Consider the following 24,396-nt stretch of genomic DNA (forward strand, 5'->3'; position numbering starts at 1 on the left):
TCTGTTTACTTGCTATAGATATTTTTTTCTCTTATAAATAACTGCATGAATAGTCACAACACCTGCCTCCACAGAGCTGATGCTTCTGCTGCAGATATCCTAAAATTCCCAGACTCTCTGGGTCAAAGAGTCAAAATTCTGCTTCAGATGAGTCAGTGCAGCTGTAAGTGGACAGTGTGTGTGTGCAGCGTTTGATGTTAGCTGGAGCCTAGACAGCAGCTGTTTCTGCTTCAGCTCACTTTTATAGCAGTTACACACAACAAAATACAAATTTTGCTCTTTTCCATGACATTTAAATTTTCAGTTGTAATCTTTGTTATATAAGAAATGCAACTGTACTGTCTTTCTAGAGGTCTTTCAATGAGGTTTGTTTGTGTGTGCATTGTATGTGCACCTGCATCTCGGAGTACAAAGAAAATCTTGACAACACCACCTTTGATCTGAGGTAGATAAATCACTGCTGTTATGGTTTGTTTGTTCAGAGCAGGTTGCTTTGAAACCATTTCCCTCTCTGTCTTTCTACCATTGATGGGTCTACAAAGCATGGTGAAGGGAGAGGACAAGTGGATGGATCAGAAAGAAATATAACACTTATTGAACATGTCAAAAATATAATCAGTGTATGATCATCGGGGATAATTGGGACAGAATTGTGACTCTTTACTAAACCGTTTTGCTCCTCATTCGCTTCGAATGATGCAATTTCTTGCATTGCTCAATTGAATTCAGTTTCATTTTACTTTGCTTTGTGAGAATATGTAAACTTTTTTAAGCAGTAGCAAAGACACCAACCAACTAACTCACCTCACCGTGCGTCTGATCTTGATATTTTTTTGTTGCTACCGTTCCAAACAGCAGGTTCACCCACTGTTAATTGTTAAACTATGGCATCCTTGTGAGTCCTGCCTAATAACTGTGGCTACTGACCAGTTTTATTAGAATGCATGGGCAAACTGAATGTAATTTCCTTATTGTAACTTTTCATGATTGTACCAACTCTAGGCCAAACTGTCTTTGGATTTTTTTAATTTAATTTAAGCTTAGAGCTGGTTTTATTTTAACAGTTATGTTTAAAGTATTTCTTGTGCAGATCAATTATGCATTTCATATTTTCATAAATTTTATTTGGTTTTGTTCCTGTAGAATAGTTCATTCTATATTGATGTAGATAACCATGTGGCTTGCTGCTGATACCTGTCTGTTTATGATGTGTGGCTGCAGCATTGCAATAATAGTTGTCCATGACCAATTTCTCTCTTGGGACAATAAAGTTAATCCTGATCCTGATTCAAGAATAAGATTAAATAAATTAAACATCAAAATTTTTGTTCACTACCTCCCATTCAGCTTTTCTAGATTTGGTCCATACAGCGCACATAGTGTGAGTGTGTGTGTTTGTAGTTGTGTACAAGTCTTACTGTGAGAGTGGGATGTGAGAGTATTGCACAATGAAGTTTGACAAGATAAGAGCATTGCAGCATTTTGTTTGTATGTGTGTGAGGGAAACTGACTCATTGACTCTTTGCTGCTCAATGGCTGTTTATGCAAATGAGAGTCTATTGACATGGCAGAGTCTGCTCACAAAAGAAAATCCATTAGCTGTCTGTTCCATCTCCTGCTATCCCTTTACCCTATCTGTCTCCCCTCTTGTCCCTCCTTTCTGTCTTTCAAGTACAGTGCATCTCATTCTCCCCTGTCTCTGTTCTCCCTGCATTCTTTTTTTATTCTCATTCTCATTTATTCTCTTTTTCCATCTCTGTTCTTTCAGTTTTTTTTTCACCTTCATTCTCCTTCCTCCTCTCTTTTGAATCTCCTTGGAGCTCCCTGTTGCCAATGGCAATGACAACCTGAATCTGTACATTTCAGTAATCCATATATATAAAACTGATCTTGATGAGTGTGTTGAATGGCTTACTGTTTGAAAGAGAAAAAATGGAGAAAGGAAATCATCAGTGGCAAGTCACAAAACTATTACTAGCATATAAATATCTATGTTTGCATTTCAGGTCTGCAACAGATTCCAAGAAAAGTTGGGTCATTAAAGCTTTTACTACATTATGTTGCCCCCTTTTCTCTCAACACTTAAGCGGTGATGTTACATTATCAATAAATGTGTTTTATACTTTTGGAATGTAGTGCAGGCCTCAAATGCAAAAAAAAAGAAAAAAAAGAAAAAAAGATTGTCTATTGTATATTAAAATCAAGAATTACAATGATAACAGCATCAAATTTATCACAGAATTTTTCTTTTAAATGTATTAACTGGAAATTAACTGGAAGTAATATATAAACACATGAGCATAGTCTGTGTAAAATATATAGCACATATAGCAAAATGTAACATTTCTTTTGAAGTTAAAGGGTATAAATTTATCTAATTTTTACACATCTTTAAAAAAATATCCTAGTAACAAATATGCTTTTTTCATAATTTGTGTAAGCTGTTTTCACAACCTTAGTGTAGTATAGTTTGTGCGGTACTTGAAGAATTACAGGAGGTCAACTTGGACACAACATACTAACCTCTGAACACTTTTGTGTTTTTGTCTAGTCTCCTCTTCTTCCCATATTTGTTATTTTCTTTTCACACTCCTGTTTCTTTTGCTTTCCATCCTCACAGTTCACTTACCTCCTCATTCTCTGTGCTGTGATGACAGAGATGCAGCAGAAGCAGAAGAGAGTGCAGAGTTAGACAGAGACGCACAACTAGGCCAACACAACTGCCTCTAGGGATGTGTGCATGTGTGTGTCCATGAGTTTGTAAGTCTGTTACACAGTAAGCCAGAAAATGGAAGTAAGAGGGAAACAGAGACCGACAGTGAGAGTAAGGTGGGGAGACACTGGCATAATTATACCTACTGTACATGAATAAAACAGCAACAAAAACAGTTGTTGGATGGTTAGTGGAGCCCATGTTGTGTGACAGTAAGAGAAAACCACCATGGCATATCAGTAAAAGGGAAAAACAGCAGTGGATGCTCACAGCAGTTGTCTTGCAGTCCTTGAGGAATGTGCCTTTTCAAGAGGATGGTTTGATGAAGATGCTGGTGGCAGGGTCTGTGTCTATTCTGTGTGTGCTACAGTGTGGGCAAGAAAGTGACATTAAGCTGTAACCTTGACTTTAATCTGGCATCTAGTAGTTTTCCATGAGAATAGCAACATGTACTGTAAGTTGTTACTGCTGGTCATACTGGGCAGTATTCCTACCTTTGCTTCAAGTAATAACTCACCTTCTGTAGAGAGCACAGCCGTGCCCTCATGCACATTGAGTGAAGAGAAAAACAAGAGGTACAAAAATCACCATTCATTACTCATAACTTAGTTTCAACAGGCATATCTTATCTGCCAGCATGCTCCACTCCATTATTGGCTTTTATTCCATTATCAGAACAATAACAATTTAATTTTCTTGCTTATCAGACAATAAGGTATCGACCAGCAGTATATCATGCATCCCTAATTAAATGTACATATCCTGTAACTGTAAGTTATCTCCAGAAAAAATTCAATTTTTCCATCAGATGGAAAATTTAGAAACATGTTCAACTTTTAAAATGTGTCATAATGCCTCTTGCTTACAAGCACGACAACAGTGGTCTAAGCTTAGACCTTATTAAAACTGCTTTGCTGCGCTCCCAGAACTCAACTTAGTGTAAACCAAACCTCATATTCTTTTTCTTTAATGTGGCACAGCAATTTCTAATTTAAATTCCCTTAGTTTATACACATTTGCAAGTGACAGACTCAGAAAAAACATTTAAAGGAGATAATGTATCTGTACAAGCAGCTTTAGAGCATGTTTTTCATTTTGTATTTGGCTCTCCTAATTTCAGTCTCCATGGAGATGGCTGTTAGTATGTCAGGCGTGTAGGCCCTCCCACCCGACCAGACTAAACCTTAGGAAACAGCAGCTCATACTGCAGTTTGTTCACGCTGGCATATGCTTTTTGTATGCTTGCATTTTAAAGTGCACAGTGTGTGCATGAGCAGGTGAGTTCTTATGAATCCTCAAACTCTAATAGGCCACAGTGAATATTGCATGCATTAGATCAGCAGTATGCGGATGGTGAAGAATGGCTGAGCTCAACAAAATACTAAATGAACTATGTAGATGATCAGTTCCTGTTAACAGAAAATCACAACAGGTTGAGTTTCTGGGGATGTGTGTATCTTGAACTTAGACCCTGTGGGTTAAAGGCAGCATATGTGCATATATGTTGCATGCCTGTTGTATTTCTGAATAACAGACAGAGATGGTGTATGTGTCTCCCTTTGGATGTGTGTAGGGAAAATACTGTGAGCATGTGGATGTAGACTGTATGTATTATGCAGACATAGGAGAGCCTTTGCTATAAATAAAACAGGGCTGCAGTGTGTTCACTAGCGGAATAATCTATCTGACACTATGGAGAAAGAGAGTAAGAAGGGATGAGGAGACAGAGTGGAGTACAGACAGAGAAAGAGACAAGCAGAATTAGAAAAAGGTGATGGTGGGGAGAGAAGGAAAAGGGACTAAAGAAAAAGAAAGACGAGGGAAGGACTGAGAAGGAGGAAGAGAAATTAAGCTGAATGGGTTATCCACAGAGTCTGTAGCAGGGGTAGTCAGCATTATGTTCAATGGCTTTCCTCAACATCTCCTTATGTAAACTCCCATGATTGTTTCAGTTCTTCTTCTCTATTTTTGTTTGGAGTAAGAGGAACTTTGTTTTGTTTGTGCTCCTCACACCTGTGCTTAGGACATTTAACAGGTCCTGCACATATTTTTCATCAAAGTGCTGGTGAGCAAAATGTCAAGCAGCAAGTAAACCTGAGTCACTGAAACTTTCCAGACACCATCATTGGCAATAATACTGCAGTTGTTTATAGATATTCTGTTTTCTGTTACCGCAGATGGTGACATTAGGATCTATATTTTACTTATAAGATTTTAAAAGTATGTTTCTGTATCATATTTTTTTGGCAGGGAATCTGGGAAGGATACCTCTTAAAAAAAGAAAAAAAACAACTACAAAAAAAACAACAAAAAGACAAAACAACAACAAAAAAGAAAAGATAGTTTTAACTATACTGCTAACAACAAGCTGGCAACATACAATATTTGCTGATTAAAGCATAACACCTGCCATTGTGACAGTAATATTGATTATCTCAGTACTTGTTTAAGAGGTTTTTAAATTAGAGACCCTCAGATAGGTTGCACAAAACAACATGTTTTGAAAAAGGTGCTTTTTATTTTCTCTAAAGGCAGCTGCATTAGGCTGAGTAAGCTCAGAAAAACACCCAACTTTATACATCAGGACTCTAGACTAAGTTTTTGCATGGTTGCGCAGATGTATCATACTTTTTCTCTTGGGTGCACTGCCACACATTTTTGATGCAAATTCAAAATTACTCCAACTGCATACTGAACTAGGTACATGCAGTATCTTTACAAAGGTTTGTGTTCGCATTGAACCCGTCTTTCTCCATTATGATGACTGTTTAAAAAGATAATATCACGATGAATGTTGAATTTTATTATCAGCCGTGAACCTTCACTGCTAAAACTTGCTTATGCTGAAATGCTGCAGACACTGTTGGATAGAGAACTGTCAAAACAGACAATGTTTTTGTTGTAGCTGTTCTTTTAGCCAGAGTTTTACCTCTAAATGCTTGTGCTTTGACACCAAAGTCATTGCACTGTTATCAGCAGTACATGGGTTGTACATTGGACATTTAATCATCTTTAAGTCACACAAACTAGGCTAAGCATTCTTTTTTAAATAAACATATTCTGGCCTTTTCTAATACATATGCAGCATGCTCAAATTGAGAGTTTACACAGTTGGATATGCAAGTAACATCATTCTTAAGGATGTCATGATAAACAGATTTATTGATGGCAGGAAATGGTGTCAGGGTTGGGTGTACAAAGCATCCACCAAAGTTTCAGTCTCCAAATTTGATAAGAGAATCATTGACCAGTCAAAAATAAATCTCAATTTTCTATACCTCTTATTCCAATCCAGGTTTGTAGGGAAACTGGAGCCTATTCCAGCAATTACCAAGGTACAACCTGGACAGGTCTCTGGTCCAGGTTGAACTGGGCTGGTGAGCTGTCCAGTACAACCTGTTCAGGTCACCAGTCCTTGCAGCGGGCATGGGGCAGCAGTGGTCAGGTAATAGAATGGGTCATCCAATAATCAGAGGGCTGGTGATTTGTTTATCTCTCGGGCAAGACACTTCACCCTTCTTGCCTCCGGTGTCCGCATCAGCACACATTGCAGGTGTATGAATATGGATGAATGTTTGGTGATGGTTGGAGAGGCTGTAGGCGCAGATTGACTGCCAAGTTTCCCTCAATCTGCCATGGGGCAGCTGTGGGTACACATGTAGCTTACCATCACCAAGAACCAAGTACGTGCTTTGGTTGCCTCAAAAAGTGCTATATAAATCTAATTCATTATTATGTGTATCAGTCTCTTGGAGGAAATTGGAGTACCTAGATAGAACCCATGCATAAACGGGGAAAATGGTATCTTCACACATTGTGCAGGTTACCTATACATGGGCAACACATCGTCTATGTATAGGTAACTTGCATAATGTGTGAGAACACTGGTGAAGAAGCATATATTAGACTTTTGTATAGACATACTCTACTGTCAAGGCAACTTCTTTTCCCAGGAGGAAAGTGGTTATTTCAGCAGGAAAATGCCAGACCTCGTGCATGACTTACAACAATTTGGCTTCACAGAGTGTGTGTGCTTAATTGGAAGACTGGCGGCCCAAACTGGCCACCTCTTGAAAATTTATGGTACGTCACAAAGGTGAGAATCAGACAAACAGACAGTTGAACACCTCAGTTTTTCCATTTATCATCGATGGACTCCTATTTCTCTGTCAAAATTCCAAGAGTTTGCATCCTCACTTCCCAAATGATTAAGAACTGTAAATAAAATGTGATGTAATATAATGGTAAACATGCCTCTATCCCAATTAGATTTCTTTATATTTTCTAAATTAAAGTAAGGCATTGAACACATTAAAAATGACGTTTTTAGACTTAGTCTGTTTAATAAAGTTTGCAAGTCACAGTAACCTGCTGTGCAATAATAATCTGTGTTGTTTATATAGTTTAATTTGATAAGTGCGTGTTTTGCACATACAGACGGTATTTGTACATGTGCAGGTATCAAAGCACAGATAAATGTTTTTGATGGTTATCACAAAACCATTATCACACCACATGCACAAGGCCTTCACATGTACGTGTAGAGATGGAGTCTATACTTTCTGTTTTTAGTTAATTTCCAAACAACCAAGAGGATACAGTTGTCGCCACAATATGGCCTTGAAATGTTTCTGTAATGAAGCCTGTGAATGTGTAGCTGTAAATGAGTCAATATATAAAACAAGGCAAGGTGTCAACAAGGCAGACACAGAAGACATGACATTTATGATAATGAGAGGCCAATAATGAACAAACTACTGTGCTCTACTAGCCTCTCTGAATCTGTTTTTATCACAAAACAAACTGAAAGTTTTTTGGCTGTTCTCCCTGACAGGTGATGGAGTTAAAGGGTCAGATGATCCATGTGCCTGAGTCCTGCTCCCTGATGTTTTTGGGCTCTCCGCGTGTTGATAAGTTAGAGGAACTGATGGGCAGGGGTCTCCATCTGTCAGATATCCCCATCCATGATGCCACACGGGATGTAATCTTAGTGGGGGAGCAAGCCAAGGCCCAGGATGGCCTAAAGAAAAGAATGGACAAACTGAAGGTAAAAGACTTGCTATTACAGAGCCCTGTGTCATTTCTGTGCTGCTCAGTTAATTATTGTGAAAACAATAACAAGTCAGATTGTTTGCTTCCATGTGTCCTGATGTTATAAGACTAACTGGAACAGTTTTAGCAGCGTGGGTGCATTTAAACTAAGCTGATCACATACTACAATCCCTTTTTGTGTCATGGCACAGATCATATTGGCTAAATGATTTGGTTTGACATCTGCTGGATGTCATTAGAACTAAGCCCAACCAACCTCCAAAGATCCCTAGCAGATATAAATAGTGATTAGTTGTCAACAACAAGGAAGAACGTAGCCCTCACAGAGCAGTTAGCAATTAACCTAATTACTTGAACTTCTGTTGAATTACACAACTTTCCAGCCCTTTGTTGCTGCATACCAATTTTTATCCTGCTGTCATCAAATTCAACATATGCAAATATGTTTTCATAGACAAAATTCATGCAGTGTCAGCTGTGCAGCCCAGGTAGATAGTTATCACTCACTGTCCATTACAGATTTAGCTAAATTAGTTAATTTCAGCAGCATACCACTCTTCCGTGAAGCTGGTCCACTGACTGAGGTGAGACCCAGGTTCTTGTACTTGTACTGGCAACAGGATCAAAATAAAATCATGTTCAGTGCCCATGACAGTCAAACAGGATCCTTTGCAGATTTTTTAATAATATGTGAGGCACCATTAGCAGCTAACAGAAAATCAAATTAATAAGTTGTGCTGACTTGAATGTTGTCTGTGTAAAGTTATATTGTTTGGAAGAATGTGGTCTTGGTCACTGGGACTTGATCTTATATATTGCTTAGAATTAATACCCCTTAGCATGTCATTGCATTTTTGACCCAGTCCTATCCATCTGCTCACTGCATCAGTCTCTTTCTGCAACCACACCTCCAGGCCCCTGTTATAAATAGCAACAGCTCAGCCAACTGACTTGAAGAGTTGTATGGCACTGCATCCTTCTGTGGAGGCCTTAAGAAGCTTTATTTTTACATAGAAACAAAAAAACAAAACAAAAAAAAACAAAAAAAAAACAACTACAACAAAAAACAAAAAAACAGATACACACAATTAAAAATAAATCACCAACAAATACTTCTGAATACAGCTGCTTCTTAATTAGCTGCAGTACTCCCACCTTTAAGCCTTTATCAAAGCAAAGCACACAGAGCAGCAAGCCTTGTAATCTCCTTCTCTCTTCTCTCAGGCCACTTTAGAGCGGACTCATCAGGCCCTGGAGGAGGAAAAAAGGAGAACTGTGGATCTCCTGTACTCCATATTTCCGGGTGATGTGGCACAGAAACTGTGGCAGGGTCAGCCGGTGCCTGCTCGCAAATTCGATGACGTGACCATGCTGTTCTCGGACATCGTGGGCTTTACTGCTGTGTGTGCCCAGTGCACACCTATGCAGGTCATCTCAATGCTGAACGAACTGTACACACGCTTTGACTACCAGTGTGGCATTCTGGATGTTTATAAGGTCAGTGGAGAGACATGTGTGCTAATTTTTGATGTTGACAACAGATGCTGGGGCAAAGATTTTATGTTGTACAGGAAGAGAGAGGGGGCAGTTTACCTGAAAATCAGTTTTAAAATGTGAGTCAGCGAAAACCTTTCTGGGGTGTGTCACTGTCTATGTGGATTGGATCTATACATGTGTGTATGTGTGTGTGTAATCTGTTGTGTGACAGCCCTTTTGTTGTGGAAAAAGTAACTGATTAATGGCCAGTCTGTGAGAGCTTAACAAAGATGTGTCAATATTGTCCATCTGACAGTGTGGCTTTGAGGCTGGTTACAGTCATCTCTGTGGTCTGCCATCTTTTCCTCTTTTGTACCACTTATTTATTAACCTTTTTTTTAACAAATAGGCTCTTTATATTATTTTTCTACTCTTTCTACTTTTTTCCCAGTAAACCTCATCACTTCACAACATTTGCTTAACACTTTTCTCATTATCTGACAGAAATGTCATATATCAGATATATGGAGAAATGGAAGTGAGGACAGAGAGGAGGAGAGAGAGTGGCTGTATTTAAGAGGGTTTATGTGTGAAGCAGTGGAGGATTTCATTTGTGTGGCAAACAGAAAGCAGGAACAGGAGGAGACTGAATCACCCATATGTCGCCATTGTCATGGTTACTGACAGGCCTTAATGAGAGCAGTTTGTCTCTCTAGTCTTTTCTTTTTGTCCTTTTGAATTTTTTCTTTTTCTCTTTTTTTTTTGTTTTTACAAGGACTATCTCAGCTGTCATGACTCCTAGTTCACTCCTTCATCTTCACACATGACAACAAATTCACAAAAAGTGGCTTCATTATTTTTTCGCTTTGTTTGCATGTCATCATTTAATATGAGACAGGCCAGTCTTGCAATCTCAAGTATTAGGTGTGTGTGGTAAATTCTCCCACATTCAGATTTCCAGTCTTTGTTTTGCAAACTTTATTTACACAAAGAAATGCAGAAGATGGATACAGATATATGAAGGTATATAGCTGCCAAATGATTACATGATTTTTTCCAATATTTTTGGTAAGCGTGTCCATTTCCTGACAGGTTTTAGTCTCCCTTAGCGTACTATTACTCTTGCTACTTGGCAGACATAAAATTGCTTTAAACTTTTCTGATTTCATTTTCATTTCATTTAGTCATGTTTATGAATCATTTTAAATGCAAAAATGCAAGGAATGTAATTGTTAATGCTTGTTATGAGGTATTAAAAATGTTAACCACTATAAGTATTTGTATTGCATTCAGGCTTCTATAAATATGGGCTTTCGACAAATATGGCAGGTAGGTGAGCTCTGAGGTGTGCAAATGGGTCTAAAGAATTACTCAGCTTGTGCTGTTAATGCTTAAGTTTTTCAGCTTCTCAGAATGGGTCACAAGAAGTCCAGGTTGGTGTAAGTGGCATTACAGAGTGTCTCAGAGGCTCTTATTGTCAATTATGTAGACCAAGAATGAGAACAAAAAGACACTACAGCACCTATATGGAATAAGGAGTGCAGAATTGCTTTCAATTTTCTCTTTCTCAGAACTTACTTAGTCTCAAGTATCTGCAAATGTTCACAATCATACTTAATTTTAAAATGAGTCATTTATTTCAGCTCTTCTTCTGTTTCTTATACAGATTGAGACAATAGGTGATGCCTACTGTGTGGCTGGAGGACTTCATAAGAAAGTTGAGAGCCATGCAAAACCAATTGCGCACATGGCTCTAAAGATGATGGAACTTTCAGAGGAAGTGCTGACTCCGGATGGAAAACCTATTAAGGTAAATTTTATTCTTCCTTACAATTTTATAAAGAGATAAGATGGGATTTTCCTTTGTTTTCTTATTTGTACCTGTATATTGCAGAAATAGCTGAGCCTACAGAAGGGTCCTACCGTGATGAGCCAATTTAGAAGCTAATATAGCTAGCATTAGTAAGCTAGTTACCGAAACAAGTGGTCAGCCTCAGCTTACTAGCTGAAAGTGCTAGTGCCCAGTCAAGGCAATACATAGACCATTGAGCAACAGCATTGATCACTAGTTGCCACCCAAGTCCAAAAAGTTGTCACCTTTTCACTTGACATTGCTGGCCACTTTGTTACCAGCACCAGCTCAACTTGGTCAACTAGAGTTCATTGTTCTGCATCACCCAGTATAGACTCTTTTCCTTTGTGATCAGCTCCTAGTTTGGATATTGGATTCAGTGAATGTTTCTAACAATAAAGCAGTGCTTAAAACATTGCCTCTCTGCACAATTTAATATCAGAATTTTTCTCTTCAATCTTTCTCCTTGTGTTTTCACAAGTCTGTCAACATAAATAAAGCTGAGATAAGCTGAGATCAGTATCTGGTTTCTGTAGCAACAAAGCCTACACCTACAGCTTGGTAATCTTGATTTTGTCTCTTTCATAGCGCAGTACATTGAATGTGGATCGTAAGTTTTTAATCCAGTGTTTGGACACAGAACAAAAAAATTCACAGCTTAATCATTTATTTAATTTCTATATACAAAAACATAAAATGTCCAGTAGTTCAAATAGATCAGGTAGCTGACAAGTAAAAGTTACAAGACACAGACGCTCTGTCAGTGTGTATAGCTGTTTCAGCTGCTGGTTCAGTGGAGCATGATTTATGAAATGAGGCAGGAAAATTGGTGCACCTTGAAGGAATGAATCTGATAGAGTTTCTTTCTACCGGCATGAATTAGCTTTAGGACTACACACACAGTGTAGTGAACCATTTATGTACCACATTCATCAGTGTGGTGTGTGTGTGTGTATTTGTGTGCTTATGTGTTAACTGGTTCTGCATCAGTTCACTTTGTTACTCTTCTTTTTTTTTCTTTCTCCTTCTTTCTTTAGTATTAGTATGCTATATAATGAAAATACACAAAACACATTTACCTGATTGTTAGACATTTTTAAAGAACTACTCTTGCTTAATTTGCTTGCAATTACTCATTTACAAGCATTTTTTTATATTATTAGTACAAATTTAAAAGAATTATGCTACAAACAAAGAAGCGTGTATCCCATTTATCAGCTACAGTAAAGCTGCTGTTAAACTATATGATGATGAGGTTGTGAACTTTTCAGCAGCTTTAGCAGCTGATGTATCAGAAACACTTGCAGAACTGCATTTAGCACTAATACTATTACTTCTAAAATTAAGGTGGATGTCACTTTATTTACAGATGGCATTTGAATAGTGTATGGATTCAGAGAGAAAGGAGTGCTGCTCTGAAGAAAAATATGGTCGTATTACGAAGGACGGAAAGAAATCATCACAGCAGAGGGAATTTAAGTTAAACATCATATTTTATAATTAAATTGAATCAAATGCTGAACAGAGGTTATGATTTATTTATACCTATTTTTAGTCCAGTCTCTGTGAAGGTCACCTAACATTCAGAGGAAGCCTGAATAGCTTTGCAAGCTTGCTTGCTTACCTGCACTGATTTATAAAACACTCTTTATCTGCAGTAAATTGTTTCCCCTGGCTTGGCTGTCGGAGGCTATATATAAAGTTAAACAATGGAGAACTACATGTAGGACAATGTCACTTTGTCAGGGTGAGATAGTGAAATTACAGAGTCAATTAAAAATCATTTAGTGCTAAAGGCTGTACTCTGATGATTCAGGAAACAAGTGATCCTGAAACAAAAGAAAGAAAAAATAGTATAAAACATTACAGCATTGTAGTTTGTGCTTTAGTACATTAAATTTTCACTCTCTAAAACTGACTATGCACAGTTATGGACAAAATGCGTGTGTGTGCTTGTGTGTGTTAAGCTAAGACAGACCTGCTAAATAACAGACAGGACAGCTCTGTGCACTGCTGCGCTCATAACACTGTCCATTTGTCTCAAAATAGAAAGGCCTTGCCAAGCATTTTTGGCCTGCTTTCTCACTCTCCCATTTTCTCTCAGTTTTTTTTTCTCTCTTCCACTTTTTATCTGTCTACTCCCCCTCATTTTTGTCCCCTATTCTTTCCTCAGTAGTCTCTATGTAACTCCCTTGTCTTATTTTCCTCTGCCATTTCTTCCTTGCTTTTCTTTTCTTTTTTACATTATTTTCTGTGGCCTCCTGTTCATTTTATGGCCAACATAGAGAAACTCAACATTTCAGCATGATGAATCCTGTTTAGTGAGTGCGCTTTGACCCAACCAGTGTTATACTGTTACGCAAACTAGCATAAGAGCTGTACAAGAGTGCTGAGAGAGGTGAGTGATTCTGGGATGCAGATACAGCATGTAAAGAAGAGAGAAATATCAAGAGAATAACATCTTTACTATTTTGTTTTAAATTACTGCTTCATTGTCAGGTCTATGGCATGATATCTATGTACAGTATGTGTTATCTTCATAGTTTATAATTCTTCAGTGAGCATATTTCAAACAAACAACAGCAGTATTTGCATTCAGAAATTGTCTGGAACTGATCATGCTGACCAAAAGCAGCTTTTTGCTGACAACATATGCATATTGCAGCTGCAAGCAACTGCATTATGTCTGCAGTACACAGCATGCACAAATTTAATCTTCTTAGCCCATTTACAAGCCAAGGATCACAATTTTGCTTGCATACTGCTATAAAGGCATCAAGGTAAAAAAAAAAATATATAAAAAACTAGAGACTGGGCAACAGGCTCCCTGATAAAGTGTGATGAACTGGAAATTAGGTGTTGGATGCCAGGGAAAGCCCAACACAAGCTGGAGAAAAGAGGAGAAGGACCCATCAAAATGTGCCCAGCACTTCTACAGCTACTGATGTCGCACTGCTGCAGGGAACCTGGCAGGGCACCATCAGCTGTAGCAAAGTGCAAAGGCATGTCAGCTGTGGGGAATAATTTTCAGTTGGCTTTTCAGGAAGATAGATTATGGGTATTGTGGCAAATACAAGATTATACTTATACTAAGTTAGGTAGGTGTTGTTCTTTCTGATATGAAGTGTCGTTGAACAGTTTCTGTTGATTTTTCATTGAGACACTGGATAACAATCATTTGTGTCAAAACTGCTAATGATGTGCTGATTCAGCTGATTATTTTAAAGGGTGTGTTACTATTGAACTGTATTGTGTTATACAAAGAGGTTTTTCTAATAATTTGATTATCTTTCAACCATTCTGTAAAGAAGCTTCAACAAACTTTGTGTGTGGCGTTTATTTATTGCATCACGTTTGCATCAGCCATATGAGTTTTTCACAAGTGTTGATATAAACTGGTGAATGTACAGGAGGGGAATAAGATTCACTCTTAAACAATTTCCTCCTCTCTCTGTCACTGTCAATCATTGTCTCTTTATTTTTCTGTCAGCATGGCTAGAGGCTAGACTGTGATTGGTTGTCTGTTCCGCTGCGCCATTTGCTCTTTGGCTCAATGAATGCCATGTGCTGTGGATGCTGACTCACATCGAAACAGAGGCAAAGGGTGTATGACTGTAACTGTGTCTGTATTTTGAGACTCAGAATTAAAGAGGAGAGTGGGTGCAGATGCAGATTTGTTTGTGTGTGTCTGTGAGTGGTTGTCTGTTGTGGAGACAGACGAGTATATGACCATCTGTATGCAGTTTAGCTACAAAAATAGGTCACACTGGTGCACCTGCCAGCCCTCTCTCCCTTGCTGTCTGTTTCATTTTCTTTATCTCTTCTCCTGTGCTGTCAAGGCCCTACCATCTAATTATAGGTTCACTTGGCCTCTCTCTCCATTGTCTTTCTGTCTGTCTGTGCTGTTTCTATCTCACTACAATCCTCAGTTGTTGTTGCCATGGCTACCTTGCAATTTGCTGGAATTCACTCAGGAATAAAAAGGTGATAAGAAAAAAAAATGATTGGGCTACTTAGATTTAGGTGAGGACAAAAACATATGGAGAGGCATCTTGATCTTGTTGATATTTTTAAGTAAAGCTATATTTAAATATAATTTTAGCATTCATAATTTTTATTTTATTTACTTTAATAATCTTCACATTATTAATAAACTTGTTTTATTAAATTGCTCATTTAATTAAAATTTTAATAGTCTTTTGTAGGTAATAGCCTTCCCAGTGTTTTAGTTTCCCCAGTGCAGCTGGTGAGGGTTAGTACAGCACTGGTTGAGAGCATCATTTTATGTATATGTATGTGTAGTTATATGTGTGGCTTTATGTGTGTGTGGGTATTTGTCATGTATGTGTGTGGATGTGTGACTTGTTGGTTTATGATTTAGAGGAATTGATGGGTTTAGATTTCTATTTTTATGTAAAGCACTTTGTATTGCAATTTGTTTAGCACAAAAAGTGCTTTATAAATAAAGTTTGATAGGTTGATGAAGTGACATTTTGCAGATATGACATCACTCTGTCTTATACAGTCCTCCTTCTTCTCTCTTTTAGCTAAGGATAGGTATCCACACGGGTTCGGTGCTGGCAGGTGTGGTTGGGGTTAAAATGCCTCGTTATTGCCTCTTTGGGAACAACGTGACTCTAGCCAGCAAGTTTGAATCAGGGAGTCATCCAAGGTGTATAAACGTTAGCCCCACAACCTACCAGTAAGTACCTGCCTTATATTTACACCCATGTACACACTAAACAATATTTTTGTTTAACATGCAGTCTTTTTAAATTGTACTTTTTCAATTGGATTTTGATATTATTTTACATATATTTTCTTTATGTGTTAATCATTTGACATAAGCAGCTTCCATTTTCTTTCTCTTACTCTGCAAACAGAACACAAAGTTGCAAGTTTACAGGCTGTTGTTGTTATAATAGACATATTCGGTTATGTTATGTCTGTTTACTTTCCCTCTGTTTCATCTTCCTTTTTTAATAACACTCTTCAGTAAAAAATATCTTTGTGCTGTTTTTCTCATCAACAGATTGTTAAAAGAAGACCGCTCCTTTTCATTTGTCCCTCGTTCACGACAGGAGCTCCCAGAGAATTTTCCTAAAGAGATCCCAGGGACATGTTACTTCCTGGAGGCAGGGACTTCTCAGAGCCATGCCTCACTTACCAGCTCTCGTTCGGCTCCTCCAGCCTCTATGAGGAAAGTCTCCTACAGCATCGGGACCATGTTTCTAAGAGAAACAAGTTTGTAGATCCATACACAGGTTTTCATAATGTGAGTGACTGGATTTGAACCCTTGGAACATGCAGGAAGCCACTTCAACAGATCTTTGGATATGCAAATGCATCGTGTAAAACCTTCGATTCAGACCTTTGAGTGAAATACGCTTTCATCGAAGGTGAAAAAGAACAACATGCCCTTATCTACCCTGAGCAAGGGAGATATGCTTCAAAAGACTTGAAGAACAGCAACTGTGCTAGTCTCTCATCCTTCCCCAAGGAGCTGGACTGATTGAATTAATTTGCAGAGCAACCTTAATATAAAACTTAATGATCTAGCTGGATGTCTCAGCTGCAGACCTGGTATCTCTCTTTCTCCAGTGGTCCTCGCTCCCACATGATACCCCAAGCTGGGTCCAGACTGAAACAAAAAGAAAAAAAAAAAGAAAAAAAATCAGGGAGACAAACCCGGAGAGACAACACTCATGACCAGTGTTCCACTCATTAGCCATAGAATTGTGCAAACAGAACAAATCCACTTAACAAAGTGGGTGCTGGGAAATTCATTTGTGTGGGTTTTAGAAGATGGCCACTAATGTTTGCTGTGCATTATGTCCACTTGTGCAAAAAAAAAAAAAAAAAAAAAAAAAAAAAAAAATGAAGAACAATACAGCTACCCTGTCTCCTTGTGCAACAATTCTTAAGTCATGTTATGCTTAACCAAATATCTGCTAAGTGTTACATAAAACCCATCAGTTGGCTGAGAACGAGAGAGATGAATTAGAGGCACAAACAAATAGATTTACTTTTACAAGGGGTCAACAAAAGACAACAGTCACACTAATCTGATTTTACAGCCTTGTCTGCTTTTAACCCACAACAAACTATAACCAACAATAATCTAGCTATTTTATTGCAGATACTTTGTGTAGAACTGAAAATTATTCCCAACTCAGTGCCTTTTCACTGCTCAAATATAGATTTAGATAGTGAATTTTGTTATATATAGAAAGGAAAAATACACACAAGGAGTGCTTCATTTGTCTTATTTTTCCATCGTTTTCTTTTTTCTTTATTTGTGACCAACTTCACTGGAGAGAATGACATGTAAAAGGGAATTGCATGTGCCAATAGTTATAAGCCACATTTAAACCTACGTTGTTGCACGTCATGACCAGAACTTTTAGGCAGACAAAGTACCAACTAGTTATGTGGTTTATTCTAACATCATGAAAAGCTTGCGACATGAATGAAGCACTCTTTATAGACTAAATATCTGAAATTATATTTACCTTTTTTTTTCCAGTAATGCACAGACTTACTAACATAGTCACTGTATGTACTTTTTGTAACTTAACGGTATTTCTTGCCACAGATGTAGAAATATACACTTTTGAAATTTCAGTGTCAGCATTTAAATTCAGGTCTATTTGTTTGCCAGGGGGCTGAGTGTGACTGACTCAGTAATAATCTCAGGCCGTGTCAAAAACATCAGTGTTGCTCAATAATACAGACATGGTAACAAAAAGATTTGTCGACTACATTCTGCATATTAAAATATTATAAATTGTGAGGTGAATGTTTGGATAATTGCATAGTCATGGGAGTAATTTAGAGAGTTAGCTTATTTTGTTTCCATCATAATGTAAAGTCCTTTATATTGCTGACATTGTTCTTCATCAGTGCAGTACAAATCAGACATGGAGTCCGAAAAAACAGACCGGGGGAAAATTCAGGAGGGCATGAATTTCTATGAAATATTACATGTCAGTTGAGATTTTATTAGTAAACCGATTTTTTAATGTCACAACCTAATTATTACCAATTACTGATGCAAAATCATTAAAAAAAATAATCAGGGTTATTTACATTGACATGAGTGGTACTGCCTGTGTGTGCTCATATGTTCATGTTAAATAATATATTTTTCTTTCTTTGTAACAACTGACAAAGCATCATATTAGCTAAACTTAACTGGTATAAAAGGCCAAATATATTTTTGACCACCACAGGTTTAAATCCATGTTTATATCACCAAAGTCCATCATAAATGGACAGAAAGTTTAATGTTGCAATTTCACATCTTGTCAAATGAAAACATTGTAGCAGAACCTAAAATATTAAATAAAATGTGCCAATCTAATTCAGAGACACCACTTGCACAGGCTTACTGTGCTTTCTGATTGAAAGTTTGTTTCTTGCTGTTTGTTGTGAGCATCTGGCCATAATCGAAGTGAGACTGACACCAGCACAGCTATGTCATAATCCATACTAGAGGAAAGGATTGGAGGACAGGGATAACAAAATCATAAAGATTTATTTTTTGACATGCCAGTTTGAAGCAGTACAATGTTGTATTAGGGTTATCATGTAAAACAAGTAAATAAAATATAGCTAAGCCAGGAAAGAGTGAAAAAATCCACAGGAAAAAAATACATAATTTTTTAGTTGAGTATACTTTTATACTCTAGAAATAATGTGGTAAAACTACAAAAATGTGGAAAAATTCATTTTTTTTAATAGTCTTAAATACTCTGACATTATCCTAAGATCACTGCATTATGACATCATCCTAACATCTGGACTTTAAATAGTTCAGATGCATGAAGATTTCTCATCCATTCAACCCTGAACTCATGAGATGATGATGATGATGATGATGCATCCACCCAGTTTGTTCTTTGAACCTACTCAATATTCTTTGTTTTCCTCATCATTCGTATTACCCACAATGTCCCTAATACTGTGTCTTACAGAGGTGAGTTGCCAAGTGGTCTTCTTATAGTTCAACATTAGCATAATTAACTCCTGCCTGATGGCAGTAGCATTAGAAAGCTTGAAAAGCTTGCACATTTATAGCTTCCTGTTTAAAGGGTCTAGTAAAATCTGGCAATGAAAAGAATTTTGCTATTAAATAAAATCTTTGTATATTTTTAAAGAATATTTTTCCATACGTCTCATTAGTGCTATCCAAATTTACTGTAAACAGAAACAACAACAAAAAAAAGAGCAATTACTTATTTCCAAAATTGCTTGGTGTTGTCTAAACTATACTGTCGTTTCATAATAAATTCGTTATAGAACTGTCTAGTTAGTGAAAACCCTGTCAATGGCATTATAGTATAAGATTTATCCAAAACATCTTAATTGTAAACATAGTAGTTACACATACTAACTCAAAACTAGGGGCCATGTATCAGTGGATCAATCCTGTAATCTTAAGCAGTTCTTTTTATATACAGTATGAACTGATTTAAAGACTCAGTTCAAATTGTGAGTCATTAGGTCATACTGTTGTTACAAATAGTTTCTTTTGCTCTGTGGCAACAAAGCAAAACTGTCTTGTTAACTAACACCTATGTATAATAACAGTGCAACATTCATCCTATGGTATGAATGCATAAGTGGTTCAGAAGACTAGTGCAAATATTTCAAAGGCCACAAAGTAATTTTTTAAAAATAAGAACCTTCAGAAAGATGCCATAAGTTTAGAATTTTTATGTTATACGTGCATACTCTGGGTCATATTGTGGCAATGTTAGGGCTAAAACCTTTCCATATGGTACACAATGATCCATTATTATAATGAAAACTCCTTTATTTATTTATTTTTTTAATTTTGTTTAGAGAAATTTAAAGTGAATTTCAGACAACAGAATCCAGTATCATAAAGCTGTGAAAAAACCAAAACCAAAAACTGAAACACTGAATAGACAACTTCTATCAAATGGTATCCATCAGTAAAAGAATATTTTTGGGGACTTTCCAGGATGAGCCACTAAATGTATTTGACAGTAGTGTTATTGAGCCAGGGTTGGATTTGTAACGTGGCAGCTCTCATATATAGATCTGTCACTCTGGCAATGATGCATACATCCATTAATGTTTACCAGATAAAGCTTGTGTAGCATAAATGTAGTGCAGGTGTTGTTTACACTCAGCTTCAGCAATGCCTAAACTCTGCTTCTAGGCTAAATAAAGGACAGTGTTAAACCCACACACCGTGTGTCCAATGCTCCAAGTTTCTATTCTTTAATAACATTGCACATTCTCCCAAAACCAGTCGTGCTGATTTGATGCTGAGGTGTTACATTTAATGATTCTCTACAGTCATCATGCACTGCATGTAGGTGACTCATACAAGGATATACATCACAGATGTAACTGGTGGCAATATGGCTGAGCTATGCTCTCTAAGTTGTGTCAAATAATGACCATAAATAAATGTCATGAGAGTGACGTAAGTGTGGGTGTGTTCAGTCTCCTGTGAGATAAAACCAAATACATAACCATCTGGAAACATAAAGTCAGACTTTATATTTTCTGATAGATGGGTACAGTGTATGTTTTCTTTTCTAGCATACAGGACAGATGTGTGTGCTATTTGTGCAATATTTGCCACAAAGCTAAAATTCGTAATTCCTAAAACTGCACGAGCATAATTTGTGAATAAAGACTGAAAGATGGACTATGATAAATCCAAACTGGATCATGGAAACTAAGTAAATTATATAAGAGAAATGCATTATATTTCAGGAAAAAAAAAATCCCTTTGGTTTTTCTTGTTGACCAGATACTTGAGGCAAGAGTCTCCCTCCACACACTCAAAGTACATCTTTTATCTTCTTTTTTTTGTTAACAAAACTAAATATTGTTATTTTGCCTATTAATGTTTTGTTTAAAACTATTGTCTTCAGCAGTTTCTAGGTTAGCATGACACTGTCATTTTTTTGTCAAAAGGATGTTGCTTCATCTTGTACGTTGAATAAGGCAATGTTAAAATTAATCTACTTTCCAAGATTAGCTTAATTCCCAGTGATTAAGAATTCAGCAGGTGTGGACTGATGGGAAACTGATCCCCGTTTGTATAATAACAACCTGGTTTTAACTATGGAAACAAACTTGGTTGATGTTTTTTATAAAGTTCTGGGATTCAAAAAATAAATAAATAAATAAATAAATTCAAATCTGCTCAACAATAAACATTATTTCACTCATCTCTAATCTGTGAAAGACCACCCTTCTGAAAATAGTAGCGTTCATTATACTTGTTCACAAGTTTACTCATTCTTGTCTCAGAAATCAGTTTATTTTTTTGTATTTTTTTAAATTAATTAAAATTTTCTGCAGTTTGGTGTCTATTCTGGACATGAAACCTGTTTGACCCTGTGGCTGGGATCAGATGTTAGTTATACACTGCAGGAGCTTGATGATAGATACTGGTTTCTAACTGACATTAAGGGCACATCCTCTGTCTTATATAATGTAAATAAAAAGACAGCAAGTATCTTTATTAGGAAGAAAGCCTGTGGCTCTTTCTGTGAGTCTGTGTGTGTGGTGGATTGATCGTGTGACTGATTTTAGGACACTGAAACCAACATCAAAGTAAGCAGCATATCAAACGGATGTGTGGCGTTTTGAATAAACCTGAAGTTCATACATTTGTCAACCTTGTGCCGTCCTTTTCAAGAATACTCATCAATACTTATAAACAACCTGTTACTCAGGAGGATAACAGCAGAGCTCATTAATAATTTAGTCTTCTTTTTAAAAGTTGCACATTGTGAACTTGCATGCTTCCTACCAGCATAACTACTGATCATACTCATTATGATCTTAATAACGCTACAGCCCACACTTATGTACTAGTTCAATATAAACCCGATTTTCCTTAAGCCCTAAGTGTGTCAGATATGGCTTTGAATAGACTGTGAACATCTGAACAGATTCAGAGCAAGCCTCTGTTACGGTTCAGCTTAAATAAGAATTACTAAAAGAATAAAAGATTTATGATTAAAACACAGAAACAAGGAAGTCTAAGAAAAATGACACAGCGAAAGAAACAGTCCATGGAATGGTGATCATGCTTTGGAGATAATTTGCCTGCTGAGGATGGGCTCATCGTCTAAAACAGAAGAAAGCTTTACCTTCTGCCTCCTGGAGTTCACAGGTTTCCAGTTTTGTGTTTATAAATCTGTCATTTTCTTGCAAAACTGATGATGCTCCTGCTCTTCTGAGCACAACTATTGCAAAGCAAGAATTATTTTGCCAAGACCATTAGCTGAAATGGGTCGTACTAAATTTAGCTGCTTGTATCGATGTTATTTGTGTTACTGTTAAAAGACACATGAACTAAACCTCTTTTTGTCTAATCTCTTAAAGAATTGAAGTATCAGTATGTATGTTATTCATCCAAGTAACCAGAACGATGTCTGCTAAAAGTTCAGGAAAACCAAACAATACAAATCACAAGCATTAATAGACAAATGTCATAAACAAGAAAAAAAGTGCTTAATGGGTTAAAGCTTGTAAACATGTTGATCATATCTATCTAATGACAACCAAAAGCCTGCAAAATGACTTTGCTACTCCTTCAGTGATGGTTTTCTCCAAATATTCTCACAGCCCATCCTCTGTTGGGATCTCTTCTTATTCCCTCCAGCCCTTCATATGTCCTTCCTCCCTCCCCCTCATCTCTTACCCCCTCACATCCTCCTTGTATGCAAAAACGGCCACATTACACTAATTGGCAGAGCAAAGTTTGAATATTTAACATGGACTGTCATCACTACACAGACAGTGATTGTATGCTTTGACATTAGTTCGTGCATGCAAAGATACAAATGGAAATCACACACAAACACACACACCACAGGTGGACAAAGGTCATGTAATTTACACACTGTGCTTGTCATATTAGCCAAATGAAGCAGGACTGAGTTATAGGGCTGCTGACATTAGCAGTTCAACAGAGAGTTAGGAGGGCAGTGTGTGGTGAGGGTGTGCACTCATCTGAATGACTTATGTGGTCATTATTCATCAGGGCATCTGTAAAGGATATGCGATATCTATATGCATCGTCTGTATTGAATAATATAATGGTGGTCTTTGGTGAGTGTTTCGCCTGAAGAAATGGTAGCAAAAACAGTCTTTTTTTGACCTATTTTACACATACAGCTCTGTTCAGTCAACATGCTCCACAATTCCAACCAATCACAGGCTCATACAAAAGTCATTCTGATTGGCTGCTTTACACACCCCCAAAAAATTACCACCTGGATTTAACTAATCAAATAGGTATGAGCTTCCTATTAAATAATTAGTGCATGGGTGATTATCTTTCAGCTGGCAACAAGTTATTCAGCCCCAACCTATGCAATGAGTAGCTTCTCATTTCTTAAAGAGCCATGTGGAAGACACATCACGTGGTTGTGGAAAAGATGTTTAAGGTGGTTCAAGTCATTGGCATGTATCAAGTATAGAAAACAACTATTGGAGAAACTACCAAAATTTGGTTAAGAACTGTTTGGCACAATACTAAAAACTGGACGGATAGTTGGGAACCATTGGCTTTGAGGATAAAATGTGGTTGGAAAAACATAATGGATAATGGTGAATGGTGACCACTTAAAGATTTAGTGAAATCAGATTGAAGAGAATCAACAGTAGAGCTCAGGGTTATTTTTAATAGTGAAAGTAAGAGCATTTCCACACGCACAATTTGAGGTAAACATGAAGGAGACTTAGATTATCATAAAATCACAGGTATATAGGTATATTTATGAGTCTGATAATGAAATTGTATGGGTATGTATGTGAATAAGGACAAGCAAAGGTTCCATGGGGGGTACTTGGAGTTACAATTTTCATGGTTTCATGGTGTTGCATTCTGGTTAGTTGGAAACAACTATAATATTATTAGATTACAGTTTCTCGATGTGATGCAATGTGTCTATATGTATGTATATAGGTGTATATGGGTGTGTGTATGTATGTATATGTATATATATATATATATGTGTATACGTGTATGTGTATGTATGTATATATATGTATGTATGTATATATGTATATGAGTACATGTATATATATGGGCGTGTGTATGTGCATATATATATATATATATATATATATATATATATATATATATATATATATATTCATTTGAACAGCTGTGTAGCCGCAAGAGAACCACTTATCAATGAGAGTAATTGGGGAAAAAAGTTTCAATTTGCTAGGGATAATAAAGATTGGACTCTGGAGCAATGGTAAAAGGTCATGTGGTCTGATGTGTCCAGATTTA

General features: G+C 37.0%; 1 protein-coding gene across 1 annotated transcript in view; it reads left to right on the forward strand.

Annotated features, from left to right (window-relative positions):
- gucy1a2 (guanylate cyclase 1, soluble, alpha 2) overlaps window positions 1–22,585 on the forward strand; it is a 38,610-nt gene extending 16,025 nt beyond the window's left edge. The window contains exons 5-9 of the mRNA XM_041995068.1: window positions 7,548–7,760; window positions 8,990–9,262; window positions 10,908–11,051; window positions 15,641–15,795; window positions 16,126–22,585. Coding sequence (XP_041851002.1) covers window positions 7,548–7,760; window positions 8,990–9,262; window positions 10,908–11,051; window positions 15,641–15,795; window positions 16,126–16,345 — 1,005 coding nt within the window. The 3' untranslated portion in view covers window positions 16,346–22,585. The remainder of the gene's footprint in view (window positions 1–7,547; window positions 7,761–8,989; window positions 9,263–10,907; window positions 11,052–15,640; window positions 15,796–16,125) is intronic.
- Window positions 22,586–24,396: the final 1,811 nt, after the last annotated feature.

Source organism: Melanotaenia boesemani, chromosome 9, assembly GCF_017639745.1.
Source record: "Melanotaenia boesemani isolate fMelBoe1 chromosome 9, fMelBoe1.pri, whole genome shotgun sequence".
NCBI classification, from domain to species: domain Eukaryota; kingdom Metazoa; phylum Chordata; class Actinopteri; order Atheriniformes; family Melanotaeniidae; genus Melanotaenia; species Melanotaenia boesemani.